Consider the following 20,678-nt stretch of genomic DNA (forward strand, 5'->3'; position numbering starts at 1 on the left):
TGGCAACAGGCAGCTCTCTTGGGAGAGGTGACTGCCTCGCAGCTCAGCAGTTGTTCTGCAGATCAGAGTGCGTTTGCTTGGTTGGCCTTAGCAGTTCGTAATTTCCAGTGACAGCCTACCGAAAGTAGGATACTGTTGATATCAGGCCTCTCTTCTGGGCTGCCCCCTCACAGGAGGGCTAGCTTGCAACGCACTCCGTACCACCTCGTCACCAGAGATGGGGAGGGCATGGGTGTCACTGGTCTGAGATGGGAGCCAGTTGAGTGAGTAGCTATTCCAGGGTAGTTTATCCTGAGAAAGGATTACTACTCATCAGATCAGAAACACCTGTCGTGTTTGAAATGACCTCGTGGAGTTGTTGCTCCAGAGCCCTGAAATCCCACTGCCTCTGTTGTCGCATCTTCATAGCAGGAAAATGTTGCCCCCCACCCTTCCTGCAGCAGCTGAAGGGGGACTGTGACTGGAGAGGGAGGGCAGGACAGGGAGTGGGGAGAGCGTGCAAATCTGAGCAAACCAGATAGATGTTCTGCCTATCTCCAAGGACAGATGTCCCTGCTTTCTCTGCCAGATGCTCCTCCGCATGAACGAGAAGAGCTTTTCATCCAGAAGCTGCGGCAATGCTGTGTGCTTTTTGACTTCATCTCCGACCCCCTCAGTGACTTGAAGTTCAAGGAGGTGAAGCGAGCGGGTCTCAATGAGATGGTGGAGTACATCACACACAACCGTGATGTTGTCACTGAAGCCATCTATCCTGAAGCTGTTGTCATGGTAGGACATGAAGCTGGTATTGTTTACATGCTACAGAAATGCAAATTATTCAGGAGAATGTGCTCGTGTGTGGGGGGACAGGGATTTTTTTCAGGAAGGAGTGTGACCCCAGCAGTACCTGTCCCTTGTTACCTGTCTCCCTGAAAGAGAAGGCGGTGAGAGGGGTGTGTGCACGTGCTTTGTCTGGGAGTGTTTGGTGTGGACAGAGCTGGAAGTTTTTTGTTCTTGGCATAGACTGCACTTGTGGGAATTTATGTGGAAGCTGTAACTCCATGGTTTCAAGAGGGAGCTGTTTGTGGGCTTGGCTATGCCAAGTCACGACGTGCTGCTCTGCAGTGAGAAATTTGGGAGGCCTTTGCTGCTGGGTAGGCCATCCCAGGTGCAGGAATGTGAACAATGCACTTTTTCTACTCATCTCAGTTTTCAGTGAACCTCTTTCGAACGCTCCCGCCATCGTCCAATCCCACAGGCGCGGAGTTTGACCCTGAGGAAGATGAACCCACGTTAGAGGCTGCCTGGCCACATCTTCAGGTGAGGAGGAGGGGGGAGGAGAATACAGATCTGGCATATTTATCTCTAGGAAGTGGAGAATCCATGTAGTGCTAGAGCCTGCCAGCCTCCTGCCCTGCCACCTGGCTGCCTCCCCCCAGCAACTGAGGGTTGCTGCATCCTGCGATGGGCCTGCTACCTACCCATGGGTCTGAGGTAGTTTGTAGGCAACATGGGCAGCAGGACCATCTTGGAAACAGGCTATAGGCTCTGTGCAACATTCACCTGTAGATGACGACAGTCCCTCATGGCACTGAGGTAGGCTGAAAGCCTTACAGAGTGTAGAGGGAGTTTTGCCAAATGCAGTATTTTATTCCCCCCTGAAGGCCCAGGAGCCTCTGGGCTCAGCAGCATTAGAAGCTGGCGCCCTTGTCTGCTTCAGCACTCCTCTCATCCTGCTGAGAGGCATGTGGAAGGAAGAGGACTGCTTAGTGCTGAAGGAAAGCCTGTGCTGGCAGGCTCACCTGCTATCATGTCTCACTTGCACTGAATGTAATTCAGTTGTGTTAACTGGCAGCAAACATAAGAGCTGAAGAAGTCAGGGGAGGGTAAGGGGGCCAAAGATCTTTTAGCTGGGTTACTTGTCCTGGCAAAAGGACTTTATGACAAACCAGGTGAAAAAGGATATGAAGGCAACGACAGATGTGGTTTAGCAGCTCTCCGAAGTAGAAACTGGGAAATAAGCTTATGAGGATCTCGCCAAGCACCTGCACAGACATGGTGTCAGTCAGACAAAGGTAGAACAGGAGCTAATTGTTGTGAAGTGAAGCGAACAACACAGAAAGGAAGTAGGGTGCAGTACTGCAGTAGTGCAAAGTGGCTAACCACTACTGCGGCTGATGTAGGGATGAGAGCGCTGGTGGGAATGGCACATCAGGCACCAGGGTGTGGTGAATGCTGGGGAAGATTTGTTTCTTGCAGAGTGAACTCAACAGCAGCCATCACAGATTCATGGTAGGGAGTCTGCTGCTGAGGTTTGGTCATCACCTCACTGTTCTTGTGTTGTTGTCCTTGGCAGTTAGGCACAGGCTGTGCATGGGTGACCCCACAGCTCTTTCAATTCCAAAGTTAGACCCTTGGGGTGCAGTGCTCTTGTCTGGCCTGTTGATTTTCAGCTGTACCAGGCAGAGTCCTCCTGCAAGGGCTAGTCTGCTCCAGGGCTAACACTAGAACCAGAAATCACTGTTTCAACACTGGCTACCTTCTCAAAGGCAGTAGCTTTCACAGCCATATGTGACACAGAGTGCAATGTGTGTGGCTTAGTGGGGCCAAACCAATCTTGTGACAATCCCCTGGAGTCAGAGGACCCAACATGTTTTCCTGGGGCACATCTTTTGTCTTTGCTTTTCTGTTCTTACTTAGTGAGTCTCAAAGCCTCTGCATGACCTGTTGTTTTCTCTTCTGGAGGTTTCTATTCTCTATCAAGACATGAGCTGAATATGGGAGAAGAGTTTCTCAGGGCTGATGTCTTCATCTGAGTAGGTGTCTGTTGTCTTTGGTAGGACCTGAAATTATAAGATACCATGCAGACTTGGGCAGTTACCTGCCAATGGTGCTCTTGCCCATTAGAGCAGAAGCAGCTGAGTTGATCCCAACAGGTAGTAGCACAGATTCCCATGTTTTCTTTGCCATTATTCAGGCTTCCCAGCCTTTCCCTGAACCCTTAAGAGAAGAAAAACATGTAAAATATGAGGTAAGGTGTTACTTCTTTTAAAATGATCTCCCTCTCTTCCCCCGCAGCTGGTGTACGAGTTCTTCCTCCGTTTCTTGGAATCGCCCGACTTTCAACCAAACGTAGCCAAGAAATACATTGACCAGAAGTTTGTACTATCTGTAAGTAATCTTAGTCCCTGCCACCCTCACCATCCTTTTGAAGGATGTGCGGCAGACATCGGGCAAGGCATTATGTAGATAGCACAGCTTTGTTGGCAGATGCTCGATGATGGTTTTGTTTGTTTTATTCTCTCTGTCTTTCTCTGCCTCCTGTGTCCTTGCTTGAAAGAGCAGCCAGAATAGCTGAGCAGAAGGAGCAGGGAAAGAATGTGTATGAGTTGTAGTCTGTGAAACTCAGCACTCAATGTACGGGTGGAGAAGGGCACTGAGGGCCTAGCAGGGGAAGTGCAGGGACACCCAGCTTTGGAGGGAGTCCAGGCTGTCTCTGTGCTTCAGGAGGTTGAACAGATGCTGATAGTTCCAGCTTGTGGCTACAAGCCTACATCTTTCAAGGAAGAGATCCCTGTGTTTGAGATGCTGGAGGTGTCAACTGGACTGGAAGACCAACCTTTGCAGAGCAGAAACACTGCCCACTGTAGCTTTGTCCAGGGGGGCAGTAAACAAGGTGCTGACGGAATTCCTCTCCCCACAGCTGCTGGATCTCTTTGACAGTGAAGACCCCAGAGAGCGAGACTTCCTAAAGACCATTTTGCACAGAATTTATGGCAAGTTCCTGGGTCTGCGAGCATATGTGAGGCGGCAGATCAACAATATATTTTACAGGTGAGATGTTTCTTGATGGCCCAGTAAGTGAATGGGACAATCCAGTGAGACAGATTGGGCGCACAAGGTTGTGATTCTGATGTTGGCTGTTATTAACCAAGTGACTCTGTCATGTCATAGTATTTTAATAGGGAGCATTCATCTGTGCTTAAGAGCAGTGAGGATTTGACAGTGCTAATTGTCTCCAGTGTACATAGTGAATGTTAGGACTTACGGGCTTTAGCTTTTTTGCGGTGATGCTGATCTGGGAGCTGTGAATGGCATACTTGCTTTCAGCCTGCCCTGTCTGTTTGGAGCTCTTTCACTTACTAGGAAATTCCCTGTCTCTGTTGATTTTCCTTCCTTTTGCTTATCAAAATGGATTTGGCATTTTGGCAATGACCTCTCATATTCCTTCCTTTACTTTAGGTTTATCTATGAAACGGAGCACCACAATGGGATTGCAGAGCTGCTGGAGATCCTGGGGAGGTAAGGGCTCTTTTAGAAGTCCAGAAGGCCCCAGAGCATCTGAGACCTTCTAGCCCCGAGCACTGTGTAAGTTGGCATTGCCTTCCCTCAGCTGTTCCTGCAGGAGCCACCTGTTCCAGGGAATCTCAGTCGGACAAAGCACACAGGAAGAGCACTCTTTGGCCTGCCCATAAATGTAGTGGTAGCATTCTCCCCAACCCGGATTTATCTACTGTTCTTTCAGGCCTGAGCCAGCCCTGCTTGCTCTCTTACGTCAGCAGGCAGTAAGGGAGAAGAGTGCTCCCACAGCTCCTTCGATGGGTTCACAGTGCTGAAGCAGTTCTCCATAACTTCAACTGCCCTCCTGTTGGGTGATCCTCTTACGCTCTTGTCCTCTTATTTTGTAAAGCACAAACTTCTGGGACCGGGCTCTCTCTGTGCTGGCCTTCCCAGAGGCTCTGTTTAGTTATGGGATCTGGTGTGAGAAGGCCTGTGCTCAGCCTGGTGCAGAATACAGCTGAGCCCAGGCTCAATCAGAGGCATTTCCCAGCTATGCTTGCAGAGGAATCATGCTCTCACTGAGCATAGTGTGCAGGGTTGAGCCCCAGAAACTGTATTCCTACTGCTGAGTGATTTCTGGAGAAATACAAATGAGGGCCAGGGCAAGCCACTGAGTCTTGGGGTGAGAGCTCTTGTATTTCTGCTGGGTAAAGACATTGATGAGACTTTCGTTTCTTCTCAGCATAATCAATGGGTTCGCTTTGCCTCTGAAGGAAGAGCACAAGATGTTCCTCATCAGGGTCTTGTTACCACTGCACAAAGTGAAGTCTCTAAGTGTCTACCACCCACAGGTGAGAAGTGCTTCAGATTTTCAGGGCAGAATGTGCAAAAAGCAGGTGTTTAGGCTTGCTTGTAGCTAGGCTATATTGTACAAAATTCTTGCTATGAGATGTTTTGAGTTCTGCACTAGTCTCTCGTATAGTGATCTGTCTCTGTCTCACAGTTGCTGGGCCTGTTTGTGTGTGTGTGTTTTATATCACTGGCTGATAGGAGGGTATCCTGCTGTGTCCTGCTGGCCTGACTTTCTGGCCTGCTGTGTCTTTTGGTCCTGGAGACTTGTATCTGGGTCGTACTGAAACCACAGAGAGATAATTCTGAGCTCCACTCATCCGCCTGTGTGGGTAGTATAAGCATCAACAGATAGCAGTTGTTGAGATATGCAGAGAAATCAGTGTGCTGAGCATTTAGCCTAACAGGGAGATTAATTTCTTGCCCTTTAGTAGTCATAATAGAGGAGAGGATCAGGACTCGGCCCCAGAAGTTAAAAATAAATAAATAAATAAAGTAAAGCGTGGAGGCTGATCAGTGATGTCTGCTCTCCTGACCTTGTTTTTTGGGGGTTGGGCTTTGTGATGATCCAGTTTGTTCTCACCTGTGCATGCAACTGCGCTTGCATTTGAATGTGTTCGCTGCAGATTGCTCTAGGTGGTTCAAATTTTACTCCTTTAAGCTGTGCACATGTCCTAAGGCTCAGTTCCTGTTGACTTGGTCTTAGTGAACCTTCACTTGCTGTCAAAAGAACTGGATTTCTTTGGAGCTGCAACTGTCTGCTCATCACACACGTAACAGAGGGCCTTGAGTGGCTTCTAGGCAAGCCACAAGATCCAGTACACTTGAGGAAGCTCTAATCTTGCCCTGCTCTTTCCTACAGTTGGCCTACTGTGTTGTGCAGTTCTTGGAGAAAGACAGCAGCTTGACAGAGCCGGTGAGTAACCATTATTAATGTCTGTATGTCAGTTGAGTCCCCAAGAGCTTCGCAGCTTCCTTAGAGTGCAGCAAGGGCAAAAAGAGCCGGAGAGCCTGCAAGCCACCTGGTTTGTTCACTAACCTTGCCCAGTGCCCTGCAAATGGGTGCTGGCCTGCTTTTCCAGCCCTAGGGCAGGAAGGACCGTGCTGCTCATGTGCAAGCCTTTTGTGTTCTCTCCTGAAAGCTTCAGGAAGGTGGATTATGATGTTACTTTGTGCTTCAGATCTTGGGGTAGCAGAAGGAAAACTATACGAAGCCACTCAGTCGGGACAGGGCTTTCAACTATCGACAGATTCTGAAGAGACAAAACACGCGGCCATCTGACCTCTGAGGGAACCAGCGTGATCTATCAGGGACTCCAAAATGTCACCCCAGACTGCCAGACTTGGCTGAAAAACTGGAGTGAGGTTAGGAACTGGGACCAGGTGGTCTATTTGGGCAAGCCACTCTTCTTTGGTCAAAGTATTCACCTTCCTGCTCTAGCATCAGTATGTTACCTCCATGGTGTTAAGGCACAGCATAGACACGTTTACCTTCAGGACATAACACTGTGAATCAACAAGTTCTAAAATGTGTGAGCGATGTAAATGGAGGCCTTGGTGTAGTCCGGTTAATGGTGCGAGGCCTGCAGCACTAGCCAGTCTATATTTTGGCTTGGCAGAGGGTACAAGCAGGAGACAAACGTTTCTCACCCACTGCAGGACAGGAAGATAAGTTTGTTGAAAATGCCTTCTACAGAGTTAAGTTTTGTAGCCTCCAAACAGCAGATGGCCAAAGAACGTGTGCTTGTGTCAATGTGGCAGGGAGCACAAGAAAGTGTTTGCATTTTAATGAATAACACTAGCTGGGGTTGTTCTGTTCTGTGGCTGAAACGCGTGCATTTGAGGTGAGCCTGGCTGTGCTCAGTGGAAGCTGGTCAGCTGTTGTCAGCTTTCTGGCTCCACAGCTCTGACATCAGCAGTGCTGAACCAGACCTCCTTACTTTTCTCCTAGATTTGGGTCCTCCTTTTCCTATGTTCTTAGAAGCCTGCTCTGAAGCAAATTGCAGAGAGTAGCTTCCTGATCACACTGAGTACTTCCTGTGACTCAGGCCCAGGGGCCTCCTGCCAAAGCACTTACTGTGGGGTGAGGGATGGGAGAGAAATAGAATCCCTCAGTGCTTCTGAGGTTCATTTTGCAACTTCTTCAAACAGCAAAGCTTCATAGCTCATGACTGCTTACTGTGTTTTGATTATTGACCTCCCTGGATTAGAGACCCAGGTCTGGTTTGATGCTTGTGAATACCAGTGGGATGACCCAATTTCATTATCTTCAGTGGCCATTGCATTAGGTCCCAACCAAACAGATCAAGGCAGTATTGCCACAGATTGTGTCTCATTGAAGTGGAAGCATCCTGCTGTGAACGTTTTGAGTAGACTCCTGATGTAGCGGAGGCTGTTGAAGTCCTGAAGAATTACAGGGCTTGTGCATCAGCAATGAATGCGCTGAGAACGCTAGGAGAAGTTGCCACCGGCACTGGAAGGAGACCAGATCGCTCACTGGGTCCGAACCCACTTAGAGCATACCTCCCAGCAACTTGCTCAGCAAGGCTCAACATGGTAGCTGTTGCACTACAGCAATCTGAGCAATTGCCAGGTGAGCAAGGCATCAAACATGCTCAGTAATAACAAAGACAGACTCAACACAGCTCGCACCACCTTAGCTGTAGGAGAAATTGCCTCTGAGTCACTGAAGCTAACTCCTGCTTGAATGGCAGATCTGAATAATGACAAACACTGCAGATGCCAAACTGCTGGCTGCTCAAGCCTTGAGTCAATGGAAACATAGCACTCAGATGTTCCTGATCTTTCTGTTGCTTTGCCCATTACTGTCCCTGCACTGCGAACTTCCACTCCAGTGCTAACTTCAAGATCAGCTTGCTAAAGTACACAGAACTTGAGAGAGCGGCTCTTACCACCAGTTTTGTCTGCAGTTCACATGGAGTGAACATTTCTGTGAATGCCATATCAATGGCCCTAGCAGAGCAAAGGTGTTCAGTGTCTTGAATCCTGTTTTTGACAGTGCCTGGAAGCAGAAGGGTAGGGAAGGAAGGAGGATTTAAAAAAAAAGATAAAATCGAGTGAAGTATAGCCCTTCCTCTGGTAGATTTTTCAGTGTCTTTTAAGCAATAGTTTAAAGACTTCCTCAGACAGAAGTTGCATTTGTACTGCCAAGTTTAAACATCGCCATTGGGTGTAGCCTCCATAAATTGTCTAATCCCTTCTGGAACCCATTTGGACTTTGAGTCTCCACCAAATCTTGTGCGAATGAGTTCCATAATCAGGTATTTTTTTGTGAAATGTTTATTTTTTTTACTTGTCTTGAACTTGTCACTGCATTATTTATTGGGTGCTCCCTGGTGTTCAAGTTCTGAGATGTACTGGATAATGATTCTCTAGTCACATCCAATTTCTGATTTTTGTTGGTTGATCTTCCCAAGCTTGACTGATTGCTGCTCTGCGCTGTCTGTCAGCTCCTGCCCGCTTTGGCTTGGGAGCCTTCCTTTTTAGCCTGTCTTTGGAAGAAATTGCTTCTAGGCTTTGTGATTGCAGCAAGTTGTCAGAACAATTGCGGCCTGGGCTGCCTTGCTCTCCTCTGCTTTCTTCCCTGGGAACCTACGCTGGCTCTCTGAGAATGTTCTCTTTGCATCTGTTACTTTCTCTCCCCTGCTGTTGTGACCAAACCTTTAAAATCTTACTTCATAGCTGGTGTTAACTTTAGACCTCTGATGTTGTATGTGTACCCCTTGTGCTCAGGTGATCGTGGGCTTGCTGAAGTTCTGGCCAAAGACTCACAGTCCCAAGGAAGTGATGTTTTTGAATGAGCTAGAGGAGATCCTGGATGTGATTGAGCCCTCTGAGTTTGTGAAAGTTATGGAGCCCTTGTTCAGGCAGTTGGCCAAGTGTGTCTCCAGTCCGCACTTCCAGGTGGGTTCCAGCTCGGGGAGGGAGCGGGGCACTGACTTGCACCCCACTTGGCATGTGAAGGTGAGACTACAGTTCTTAAACTTGTCTTATGAGTCAGTGGCATGTGGAGATGTGACCAGGGTAACTACTAGGGGTGAAATGTGGTGGGATCAGTGAGGTTCCCCCACCATATAACAAGCTTATCCAAAGTGAAAAGTAGGCTAATTTGGAACTTTGAGTGCACTCCATCCTGCTGCACTGTGCTTTCCAGCACCATGTGCTACAGCAGCCTGAAGCTGGAGCAGAGATGCTGTACCACCTCCTGTTTTGGCTGGCAGGTGCTGCAGAGGAGATCCATCCAGCATCACCGTGTTGCAGTAAAATGAAGCTGGCTGCAGTATTGGAGTGAGGCCAGCCAAAGCTGGAATTACAAAGCATCTTCTCTGCTTTTATTAATCTGGTGTAGGTGATACCAAGTGAGGTATAGTGAAAACACCAGAAACTGCTGCTTCTTTCCTTGCTTCCACTGAAAGGAAGATGACTGTAGTACCAGGCTAAAAGAATCTCCTTGGCTGGTAGTCTCGGGGTTTAAAGTCTCCAGGGTAGAAGGACCTGCTAGCAGCTCCTAGAAGATGTTCTTGGCCTACTGCTTTAGGCTGACATGAAGAATGCTCTGGAAGAAGATATACTGCTTGCTGGTGAAGCACAAGGCTGACTCAAGTATGGGTGGGGTATTAAATAGTGACATATCCCTTCCCCAAAGTGAGCTTGGCTGCACAATGAGGCAGATAGACATCACATGCCTTTTGATACAGAAAGGTGTGCAGTCATTTATTTAGAAGCCAAAAATGAGGTCACTCATTTTTGAAAAAGATCACTATTTCCTGGAAAGAGTGACTCTGGAAGGGATGTTGGGAGCTTGATAGGAACTAGCTAGATGTAGATTCCTGGTGTGGTGCTGGGAACCAAAAGGCCAACGTGACCTTTGAATTTGGAAGTACAGTAGGGAACTAGGGATCTGGAATAGAAAAGAGCAAAAGCTGGAGGAAAGAAATCCTGTACCCCGGAGCAGTCCTTTTCTGCTGCCAGCTCTTTCAAAACAAGACTGAAAACCTGGACAAGATGCAAACACTTCACAGCCTAAGGGAACAAATCCCAAAGGCTTCCCATACAACAAAGCTGAACAGTCTGTGTCTGCAGCTTGACAGAGAGCAAGATAGGAACTGACTTCTTGGTAAGCCTATGAGTGCCTTAGGAGAGAGGTTTCTACAGATCAGTTGCCTGTTAATCTAGCAAACAAAGTCTTGAGAAGATCTAATGGCTGGAAACCAAAGCTAGGTAAGCATGAACAGGAGATGAGTTTCACTTGGTCTACTCATGTGCAACAGTATGTTGAGGTGATGAAGTGAGTTCTCCAACAACTGAAATATAAAACTGGGACTAGATGTTGCTCTTCCTAGGTTTTTGTTATGTCATCCTCAAGCTAAGGCTAAATGCAGAAGAGTTGACTCACTAGTTTGGTGATCTGCATTACCCAGATTTCTGGTTAAATAGGAGGAATTGTGCTCAAATGTATCACTATGTAGAAACCTGTTAGACTTGTTTGACTTGTTAGACTTGTTAAAACAAGATGACTGCCCCCAAGGTTTTCCATATTTCCGTCCACTTTCTTCAGCCAGGGTGAATTGTGGGCCTAGTGACAGAAGCATGCTCCAAAGTTCAGGGAGATGGTGTGTTGTGGAGGAGGCCAGGTAGGAAGAGAGGTCCCCAGAGGCCAGTCTGAGGAAACACGGGATGCTTGGAGCTAATCTCCACTACAGTCTGAAGTGGATGACAGTGTTGTGCTCAAGTGTTGTGCAAATGGCATGGGAGTCATCAGTATATCAAGATCGTGACGCTTCCCCAGGAAAGCAGGAAGAGTTTGGCAAAGGCCAAGGGAAAAAAGTCAGAAGGAATGAATGGCCATGCCAAAGGTGAGATCAGCCCTGCTGCCTGAATTGCAGGGAAGCTGTTACCACTTAGCCAAGCGGTGGTGGGCTCTGGGCTCAATACTGTGCATGTTGTCTGGGTGCACCATGAAAATTCCTAGAAGAAACCTCTCCAATGATGGGTTTCCCTCCCACTGCAGGTGGCAGAGCGAGCACTGTACTACTGGAACAACGAATATATCATGAGCCTGATCAGCGATAATGCAGCCAAAATTCTGCCGATCATGTTTCCAGCGCTCTACAAGAACTCCAAGAGTCACTGGAACAAGTAGGTCTTTCTGCATGCCCTGACGCTTGCTGCGCATGCAGAATTGCTTGGCCCACCGATGCTCTCGGGGCATGCAATACAGTGCAGTGCTTGGTGTGGAGCCAGAGGGGATGTGACAAATGTGACAGGTACCATGATGGGGGAGAGCAACAGCAGACTGTATCGGCTGGCGTCTGCAAGCACCTCGGTGGTCAGCTGATGCGAGGCCCTTGGGGCTACTGAATCTACTCAGAGTTTGATACCTGCGTATCTCTAGTGCTGCAGGTCTCAAGGTATGTTGTAGGTTCTCGAGCAGTTTTCTGGCTGCTCGCAAATTAGTAGTCACCCACTTGTTCTCCATGAGCAAAGACCTTGGCTAGTGCAGTGCCTGGCCACACTCGGGTGCAGGGAGTATGGAGAAAGCAGAACCAGTCAGGAGGATGTCCCATGCCGAAGTGCCTCCTGCGTCCGCTCCCTCCGTACTAGTCTGTTGTATGGTTCTCCCCTCAGCACCCTACTAGCCTTTCTTCTGACTGCTTGTCCAGTTGATTCCTTGCCTGTTTAATTAAAGTTGTAAAACTCCCTTTCTTTTGATGAGTTAGCTGGAAGTAAGCAGCCTACAGCTGAGAGCCTAAAGTCTTCCAGTAAAAATACAGGAAGACACACACCTTTCCCCCACCGCAACCTGTATTCTAGAGGATGGGAAAAAAGGCAAAATAGTTATGTCTAGGGAGATGGGGCCAGGGCCTAAGAGTGTATTTTGATAGCAAAGGCAGAGTTGTGGGGTGAAACTCGTTTGGAGACTGCTGCTCTGCTGTCTCAGTACTTCCTTCCCTTCAGTACATCAGGAAGCACAAACTCGAGGCACCCGTCGAGGATGCCCTAAAGAGTGGGGTGAATGTATTAACCTCTCCCAGGCAGAGCCTGCGCTCTGTCGTCTGTGCTGTCTCTTGCTCCCCAACCCTTTTTGCTTTTGCTCTCTCGCTCCCCAACTCTTTCTGTATCTCTTGCTCTCTGCTGCTCTCTTTTTCTCTCCTTTACTGTCTGTCCTGCATTTTTCAGTTGAGCACTCCCACTGTGTACTCACGCGCTTGCTTTCCCCGCTGTGTGCTTTGGGGCCCATGTGCTCTCCACCCGTGCTTTTTCTTGCTCATTTTTTTGTGCAGATGCTTGCTCTGCCTCCTTTTTTTCACTTGCTCTCTTTCAGGCATGGATGGGCTTGCTCTCCCCCACTCATGTTCTTTTGCTAGTTCACTCTTGCTCTCTTCGACACTTTTTTGCTCCCTTGCTTTCCTGGGCTTATTCTTTCATGTGTGGACTTGTTTTCTCTGCTCACTCACTTTCTTCTGTGTGTTCTTCCTCAACTCTTTTTTGCTCACTAGCTTTGCCACTGTTCTCTCCTTTTTTTTTTTTTTTGCTTGTTCACTCTTCATCTACTTTTTAAAAAAAATAGAAAGCAAACTTTTTTTTAAGCTCGCTTGCTTGCTCACTCTGCCACGCTTGTTTTCTCGTGTGTGGGCTCAGTCTCCCCTGCTCTCTTCTTTGCTCACTCGCTCTCCCCTGCTTGCTTGCTCTGCTTCTGCTCTCTTTCTTGCTGGCTCTCTTGTGTTTCCTCTTTCATGCGTGGGCTCCCATGCTCTTTTTTGCTTCCTCACTCTCCCCTACCCATGTGCTTTTCTTCACCCGCTCGCTCTCCCGCTCACTCTTGCTCCCCTGCCTGCTCGTGCTCCCTGTCCCTCTTTCCCCTGTGCTCTTTCCCTCCCTCCCTCCCCGCTCTCTTTTTCTCTCCCTCTCTTTTGCACTGCCGCTCCCCGGCTCTGCAGCTCGTGCACTACGTGGCCCCGGTGCTCTTGTGCTCTCGCTTCACTGTGCTCCCTGCCCCTGCTTTATCTCGCCCCCTCGCTGACGTGCTCCCCTCGCTCTTCCATACTCTCCCCGTGTTGTCTCGTGCGCTCTCTCCTTTGCTTGCTCTGGCCTGTGCTCTCTCGTACGTGCTCTTTTGTGCACTTTCTTGTGCTTGCTTGCTCTCTTTCTCACTCCTTTTTGGCATGTTCTGCCTCTCCTCTCTTTTTCTCCCTCTCTTTTTTGCACTCGCTCGCACATGCTTTGTGTCACATGCTCTTGTCGCGTGCTCTCCCTAGCTCTCTTTCCTGCTCTCTTCCGTTCCCTCACGAGATTCCTGCATGCGCTTTCCCTCGCATGCTCGTTTGCTCTCGCATGTGCTCACCCTCTTGCTGGCTCTCTTTCGCTTGGGCTCTCTCGCGCTGGGCTCCTTGCCCTGCCTGGTCTTTCACTCTCCATGGCGCTCGCTCCCTCTCCTTCCCCTTCTCGCTCTCTCACATGCTCACTCTCTTGCTCTCTGTTTCACTCGTTCCAATTCTCTCCATCTTTCCTAATTTTCTCTTTTGCTCTCTTTCACTAGTGCGCTCTTGCGCTCTTTTCTCGCTTGCTCTTATGCTCTCGCATTCTCTCCTCTCCTCCCATCTCTCCCACTCTCTCCCTTCCCCACACTCTTTTTCTCCCCCCTCTCTCCCTCTCCAGGGATTGCTGATGTGAAGGTGGCTTTTCTTTTGAGGTGCTCCTTGTGCTTGTTCCCACTTGTACGTGGCTATTGAGTACCTGTGTTCTGGACAAGTTGGTGACAAAGCTCATAAGTGAACAGTGTTGGGCAGTGCAACAAAGCCGTCGTGTATCGCAAGATGAACAGTGTGATGCCTGAAAGCTAGATGAGATAAAACCCTCTTCAGAACAGTCCTGAGCAGATCCCTAGTGTCCTTCCTCTCTAGTCTCTGACCACAAGAAACAGCAGTGTGAAGGCCTGTTTCCTGACCGCAGCCATAAGGAGCGCAGAGAGCGCCACATGAGGGGCTCGCTCTCTCTCCTCTATCTCTTCTTCTCTGTGCCATCGTCTAAGGTCCTGGGTTTGTGGAGGGACATTTATGAGCTAAAAACTGGGACAATGCAGAATTCTTTGGTCATGTTGCTGTAGTATATGAGTTGCTGTTGCTGCTGGCTCTTGTATGTGCTACCGGGGCTATCTAAGAACCTGGCGGATACCACTGTGACTTGTTCTGCTGTTCTGATCTCTTTGCAGGACAATCCATGGGCTGATCTACAATGCACTGAAGCTGTTCATGGAGATGAACCAAAAGCTTTTTGATGACTGCACACAGCAATACAAGGCAGAGAAGCAGAAGTGAGTAAGAGGTTCTTGCCAAGTGATTTAAGCTCATCCTGGAGTCTCCTTGGGATACAGTAACAGCTGGTAGATGCCAGCAGGCAGAAGGGAATTGGAAAGGCAATGCAAATCACTGTCAAAAAGGAGGATTCCTCAGAAATGAGTAGGTGTAGGGATGAGAAGTAAAATGTGATATGAAGGTTAGATCGAATAAAAATCTTCTCTGCAGAAGCACATAGCTGGGAAAGGAGTAGCTGAGTTTGCTGGGTCGTGAGGAAATAAATTGCGATGTGGAGGATGTAGAGTTTTGCACAGAAGCCTATGCTCTGCCTCAAAAATATTTACCAGCTTGTGTGTATCCTAGTGACCCCAGTGGAATTCCTGCTGCTTTTTGAAGAGTCTTTTCTGCAGTAGGCATAATACATCTTTCACCCCACAGGATGCTTTCGATTTTCCAGGAAGAATAAGACCTAGAATTTCAAAGAGAAAATGATGGGAATAAATTCTTAGCTCAGCAAGTGCCTTTGCTACCATGATGTAAAGAGAAGTAATCTTACTTATTCTGCTTGCTTGCATTCATTTTGGTGATCAGATGACTTGGTCTCAGTGAGCTGAATCAAGTACGAAGGAAAATTTTCACTTTCTGGGTCAGTTTTCTGCTGGCTTAATGAACTGAAATACTGCTTCTCACATTCCTTGGCGAGCTGGGGCTGCCAAACGAGAGGAGGTGGGAAGAGCAGGATTACCCTTTTGGCAGTGGGGAGCCGTTAAAAACATTCAACCGTTTTGTGAAAGAGCAATAAATAGCAAAGCTGAGAATGTGAATCAGAGCTCGGGGAGGGTAACCTGCATAAGGAGATGTTGTTACATCTAAATTGGCAGCAAGAAAGATCTTTTCTTTTTTCCTGTTCTAGGGCATTTATCAAGCCCACCTCTAGGCGTTCACGTGTATTTTAAGTCAAAGTGATAGCACTACTTACTGTGAGGTCTGACCGGTGTTTCTCATCAGAAGCAATCCTCCCCCCAGCTGCTTACACCTGTGCTGAGCTGTTGAGGGTGAGACTCTTCCCAGGACTGTGTGGCTGGTGTAGGATTGCTCTGGAAAAGCTCAGCAAACCAGATAGATCTCTGAGAAACGAATGGGTAGAGCTGTACTGGTTTGTGCTCTGGTTAAAAGATTACAATTCTCTAGTGACGCTGCCTTTCAGGCCTCGGGAAAAACTTATGTTGGGTTTTGGTCAAGGATATACCTTTTGCTATTGTAGCTAACCAAGTTTGGTAAAACATTAATTGAAAGCTTTTTGCAGGGAGGATGTTGAGGAGACACAGAGGTGGAGATATCTTTTAGTAGCTGATTGTCAAGAAAACTGTATCTACTGTGAGCGTGATGCTGGATTCCCCAGCTGAGCGGGGTTTCCCTGCCCCAGCAACCCATCTAAGGAAGCCTTTATGGGCCTCTGTGCTAAGAGGGAAAATGAGACTGGTGGTAGCACCTCCTCACCAGCTCTTCCTGGCTTGAGGAGTGTGAAAAGGCCTCTCTCTGAAGAAGGGAGGCTGGAGGTGGGAGGGAAAGTAGGTTGCGGAAGGTCTGCTGGAGAGGCGGGGAGCCTGAGATGGAGATTTGAGGGTGACAAGGGAGGGGAGACAAGGCCAGACTGGGGAAAGATGGAAAAAACATAGTCAAGGAGTGTGGGAGGGAGTAGCTGGTTGGAGCAAGGTGTCGGAAAGGAGATGGAGACACTGGGCAGAGGTACAGTGAGAAGGGGGATGTTCTTGTCACTGGATGGTGGGAATAGAATAGAGCAAGGGAACAAACTGGAGGAGGAGGAGGTGGGAGACCAGGGCTTTTTTGGGGCAAGGGGCCTGGGATTGGATGGGATGTGGGACAACGATGGAGAAAAAGAGAATGTGCTTGGGAGGATGGATAAAAACCTGGGTTTGCTACAGCAATGTGTCTCCAACTTCTTTGCTCAAGTCCATAGTGGAGATGTCATCTCCCTCCGTGTCTTTAAAACTCTTGCAATACATAAGCAAGCCTACGTATTGCAAGAGTTTTAACTGTATGTTCTAGAGTTTAACGGAATAAATACTTCATTGCTAAAATGAAGGGGGTTAGAAAAAACATGTTTCGCAGGCAGGAGAAAATGGTGTTTAGTGGTGTCTCCCCTGAGGAAGGTGACAGTTTCATAGCTGAGGAGTCTGACTTGGAGCTGGGGATACCGTTTCTGCACTTGCCGTGGCTGCTGGCAGAGTGCTGTGACCTGTCCTGACAAGAGCAGGTCCTGTCGCTCCACAGCTGATTTCATCTGGCTTTCTGGTAGAGATCACTGTGAGCCACAGCTTGCTGCGGTGCTGTACCGTGACGTGGTGCTGTGGATTTTCAGTTGATTGCCATTTCCTTTTCAAACACAGAGGCTTAAGCAGAGTAGAAGTACTATTTATTTCTAATTGAAACTGTTGAAGCAGCGAAGTTGAGTGTCCGAGTAGTAAAGTTCCTAAGGCTGTGGGAACCTTGGCTGGATTGTTGCGATGCAGGATCAATCTTTAATTGCATGATATCCTGTTTTTTTTTCCAGAGTACCTCTTCCTTAATCAGTGAAACTGAGACGAGTTTGAAAAGCAGCAGCAGCCTCTTTAGTGTAGACAAAAAAGGAGCAGAAGAGCTGTATAAAACCTTTAAGAGGTCATCCCAAGGGGCCACCAGAGATTTTGTGCTACGAACTAGAAAGCAGCAGCTTGCAAAGACTGCACATGTGCACAAAGCCAGTAAATGTGAAATGATGGAAAGGAAAGATCTTGTGGACACAACTAGGCTTTGACCAGGTGTTAAAAAGCCTGCTCAGAAAAGGATTAGCCGTAGTTTTAATTGCTTGCCATGCCTATGAGTGACATGCCAGCCAGGCCTGCCAGTGCTGCTCCCCTTGCTGCGTAGCCACAGCTGTTGGTGAAAGGCTGGGCATGGAGAGCCAGCCTGGTTCTCCAAGGTGTATGTGGAGGGCCTCTGTTGTCCAGTGCAGATGGACTGACTGCCTCTTGCTAGTCATCCTGGAGGTTTTGAGGATACTTGGATTATCAGAACCCTTTGGAAAATAGTAAGGAGGTTGGAGCAGATGATTAGTGTCTTCTCCTGAATGTGGAGACTGCCTGAGTGGGAATCACTGGGCCTTGCCCTTTGATGGACAAGCAATCCCTGCTCTTTTGTGAAAGGTGCCGGGGCCTTGAACCCTACCTTTCAATAAATGTGTTGTCAGCATGCCCTGTGGCTCACCCTGACCTTTGTGACACCTCTCTATGGTGGCAGCCACCTCATTTCCTTCTGTCTCCTTCCATCTCCATCACCTCCCAATATAGTTCTTTCCTAAACGACCTGCCAATATAGGGCCATAGTGGCTTCATCTCACTGCTTGTGATGGAATCAGGAATGAAGGGAGCTGATGAGGTGAACGTCACCTAGGACGCGGGGCCAGGAGGGCCTTGATTAGCTGCTCGCACGGACTTGGCACTGTCTCTGAGGCACTGCTGTCCACAGTGTCTCCAGAGAAGTAGGGTACTCCAAAAACTCACGTGGATAAGTGACGTTCTGTCAGATAAACTGCAATGAAATGTCCTAGTGTAGGAGGTTAAGCCAGTCTGTGAGTTATGAGGTGGAGAGAAAATTTCCCCTACAGCGGGGTGTTGGGCAGCTATAATAATGCAGTCGAGCCAGTCAACATTACATTAATTGAAATAAGGATGGAACTATGTTTCATTCTTTGGAAGTACCTGTTTGGCTGAAAAGAGGGATCAGAGATGTAAAGCTTTCAGCTTTTTAAAAGCATTTCTCTTAGTAACGCTGGGTTTTCTCATTGTAAGTTGAACTTTTTACCTTGTCAGCTGAGCACGTAACAGTAAGTAACCTAATGGGCCTCAAAATACGGTGAGGAATGGAGGGCCTCCCTGGATGCTATGCAGCATTGCTCTGGTGATCTGGAAGGAAAGAGCTGGTGTCGGAGAAACACGCAGCTGAACAGGCTCGGAGAGCGCCACTTGCTCCCTGTGTACTGGACTGATAGTGTGAGATAGTAAAACCAGCTTTGCTGCAGCCTTCCGTGACGGTAGACGTGATGCCGGCAAGTCAGATGCAACCTTAGAGGGCAGTGACCCTTGCAAAGTGAGGCTGTTAGTGGACAAACATCTTGATCTGCCCTTCCAGTGACGAGACTGGAGTAATGCATACGTTTCCGTTTACCACGCATTAAAAAGGGTGCTGGAGGGGATAGAAGAGAGCTAGGGAAGATGAATGCTAAGCCTTGGTTGCAGTCCCTTGCAGAGACATCTAGAGCTCTATCAGAAAATGAGGTGTGTGTTTTTTTGTTGATGTTTTTTTTTAATTTATTATTTTTCCCCTCACTGTTCTCTAGTGGAGCAGCTGCTGCTTGAATGCTTGGCAGCTTCATTCTCATTTCTAGCCACCTTTCTTGCATATTTTTTCCAGAGAGTAGGAGGCGAGGTGATTACAGAGCATAAAAGCTGCTTTAGCATGGACGCAAAGAGCAGTAGAGAGACCAGTAGCTGGAATGCAGTGCAACAGATTGGAAATAACGTGGAAACTTTAAAATGTAGAAGAAAATAACAAGGAGTGTGGTAGATGCTCTCTGTTTGCAGGTGGAGCTTGGATGCTTTTCTGGAGGGTAACTCCATCCTGGTTGTTGACATCAGTGCTCATGGTTTGCCAGGAGTTCGGGATTTACTGGCAGTCGTGTTGAGTGGTCTCTTAAGGCCTGAAAATCTGTGCCAAGAGTTGTGCCCGAGAGTTTGGCAGCTCTTTGGAGCGCTATGTTATGGCTAGGGGCAGAAGGGAGGAAGTGGGGGCACTTGAGCCCCATCTCTGTTAGAAATGGCAGTTCAGACCTCTCTGCCCGTGTGGGGTGTTAGGAAGGAGTATCCAAACTGGTGTCACTGCTTTGCTCTGGAAACTGGGTTCTCGACTCTGCTCCTGAAGCAGGTGGCCAGGGAATGAGTACCCTGCTGCCGCTCTGTGCTCCAGGGGGGTGTCCCTTCCTCTCGCTGTACCCCACTGTTAGTTAGAAGTAGGGCGCTGTAAAGGACAGAGCAGTTATTCCACTTGTCTGTGCTCTCCTGCTGTCCCCATGACTGTCCCTGTTCCATCTTCCATCAGTGAAAGACACCCCTTTCCCCAGGAATTCATGCCTTTTCTCTCTCTCTCTCTCTCTCTCTCTCTCTCTCTCTCTCTCTCTCTTCAGGGGAAGATTCAGGATGAAGGAACGAGAAGAGATGTGGCAGAAGATAGAGGAGCTGGCCCGGCTGAACCCCCAGGTGAGTAACAGCAGGACCTAGGACAAATGAGACAAAAAACAATGCCAGGAGCCTGGCTTGTGAGAGCAGGCTCTAGCAGCCAAGTTCAGCCCTGTGCACGCAGCTCCAGTGACATTTTATAGACTGCTGCGTCATTCTGTGAGTGTGTAGTATCTGGTGATAAAATTTTAACCTTTACTTGAGAAATGGTAACTGAAAGATTACAAAATATGGTGATCCAGAAGGCAGAGGAACTCAGTGTGGAAAATACGTATACATATGTTAAATGCTTGCCAGTGTTCCCAGCTTCTGCTTATTGAACCCAAACTGTTCTATTTTTTGATGCTATTTCCCTCCCCACAGGTTCTTCGCTCTTCCTTTTTTGTCCATATGTTATTAAGGACCATAAGTTCTCCTGAGCCGCAGTGCTTTGGGGACACTGGCAGTATTTCAGCAGCCTGGCCCTTGGCAGCATTAACTTCTAAGGTCATGTAGAGAGCATACGTATTTGTGCTGATCATGGATTCCTCTGCCAGCCATGAGTTAAACGTGCAGGGTGCTGTAGCTCAGTCGGAGGGCAGCAGTAGGGATGGATAGAAGATGACAGAGGAAGGGATGGATAGAAGGAGACACCCCTTTCCTGCCTGCGCACTCCTACTGCCTTTGCGAGCAGCAGAGAGAGCGGCTGGAAGACACGTGCTGGGCTCTGTTAGGATGCTGGAGGAGGGAAGGCTTGGTGCTGGGCAGCGTGCTCACCTCCAGCTGTCTGTGTTGCCTGCAGTACCCCATGTATTATGCACCTCCACCACTGCCTCCTATCTGCTGCATGGAAACAGAGACCCCAACTGCAGAGGACATCCAGCTACTGAAGAAGACAGTGGAGACAGAGGCTGTGCAGGTGCGTAAGTGCCTCAGATCTTTCCACAGTCCCTCTCAAGCTAGTCAAGGCATCAGTGCA

At 48.4% G+C, this 20,678-nt stretch overlaps 1 protein-coding gene across 1 annotated transcript in view; it reads left to right on the forward strand.

Annotated features, from left to right (window-relative positions):
* Window positions 1–20,678, forward strand: part of PPP2R5D (protein phosphatase 2 regulatory subunit B'delta) — a 32,359-nt gene that overhangs the window by 8,087 nt on the left and 3,594 nt on the right. The window contains exons 4-15 of the mRNA XM_062571367.1: window positions 569–768; window positions 1,189–1,299; window positions 3,058–3,150; window positions 3,683–3,813; window positions 4,222–4,281; window positions 5,003–5,111; window positions 5,972–6,025; window positions 8,863–9,033; window positions 11,141–11,268; window positions 14,342–14,443; window positions 19,669–19,741; window positions 20,502–20,618. Of these exons, the coding sequence (XP_062427351.1) occupies window positions 569–768; window positions 1,189–1,299; window positions 3,058–3,150; window positions 3,683–3,813; window positions 4,222–4,281; window positions 5,003–5,111; window positions 5,972–6,025; window positions 8,863–9,033; window positions 11,141–11,268; window positions 14,342–14,443; window positions 19,669–19,741; window positions 20,502–20,618 (1,349 nt within the window). The remainder of the gene's footprint in view (window positions 1–568; window positions 769–1,188; window positions 1,300–3,057; window positions 3,151–3,682; window positions 3,814–4,221; window positions 4,282–5,002; window positions 5,112–5,971; window positions 6,026–8,862; window positions 9,034–11,140; window positions 11,269–14,341; window positions 14,444–19,668; window positions 19,742–20,501; window positions 20,619–20,678) is intronic.

This window comes from Rhea pennata, chromosome 3 (genome assembly GCF_028389875.1).
Source record: "Rhea pennata isolate bPtePen1 chromosome 3, bPtePen1.pri, whole genome shotgun sequence".
NCBI lineage: Eukaryota > Metazoa > Chordata > Aves > Rheiformes > Rheidae > Rhea > Rhea pennata.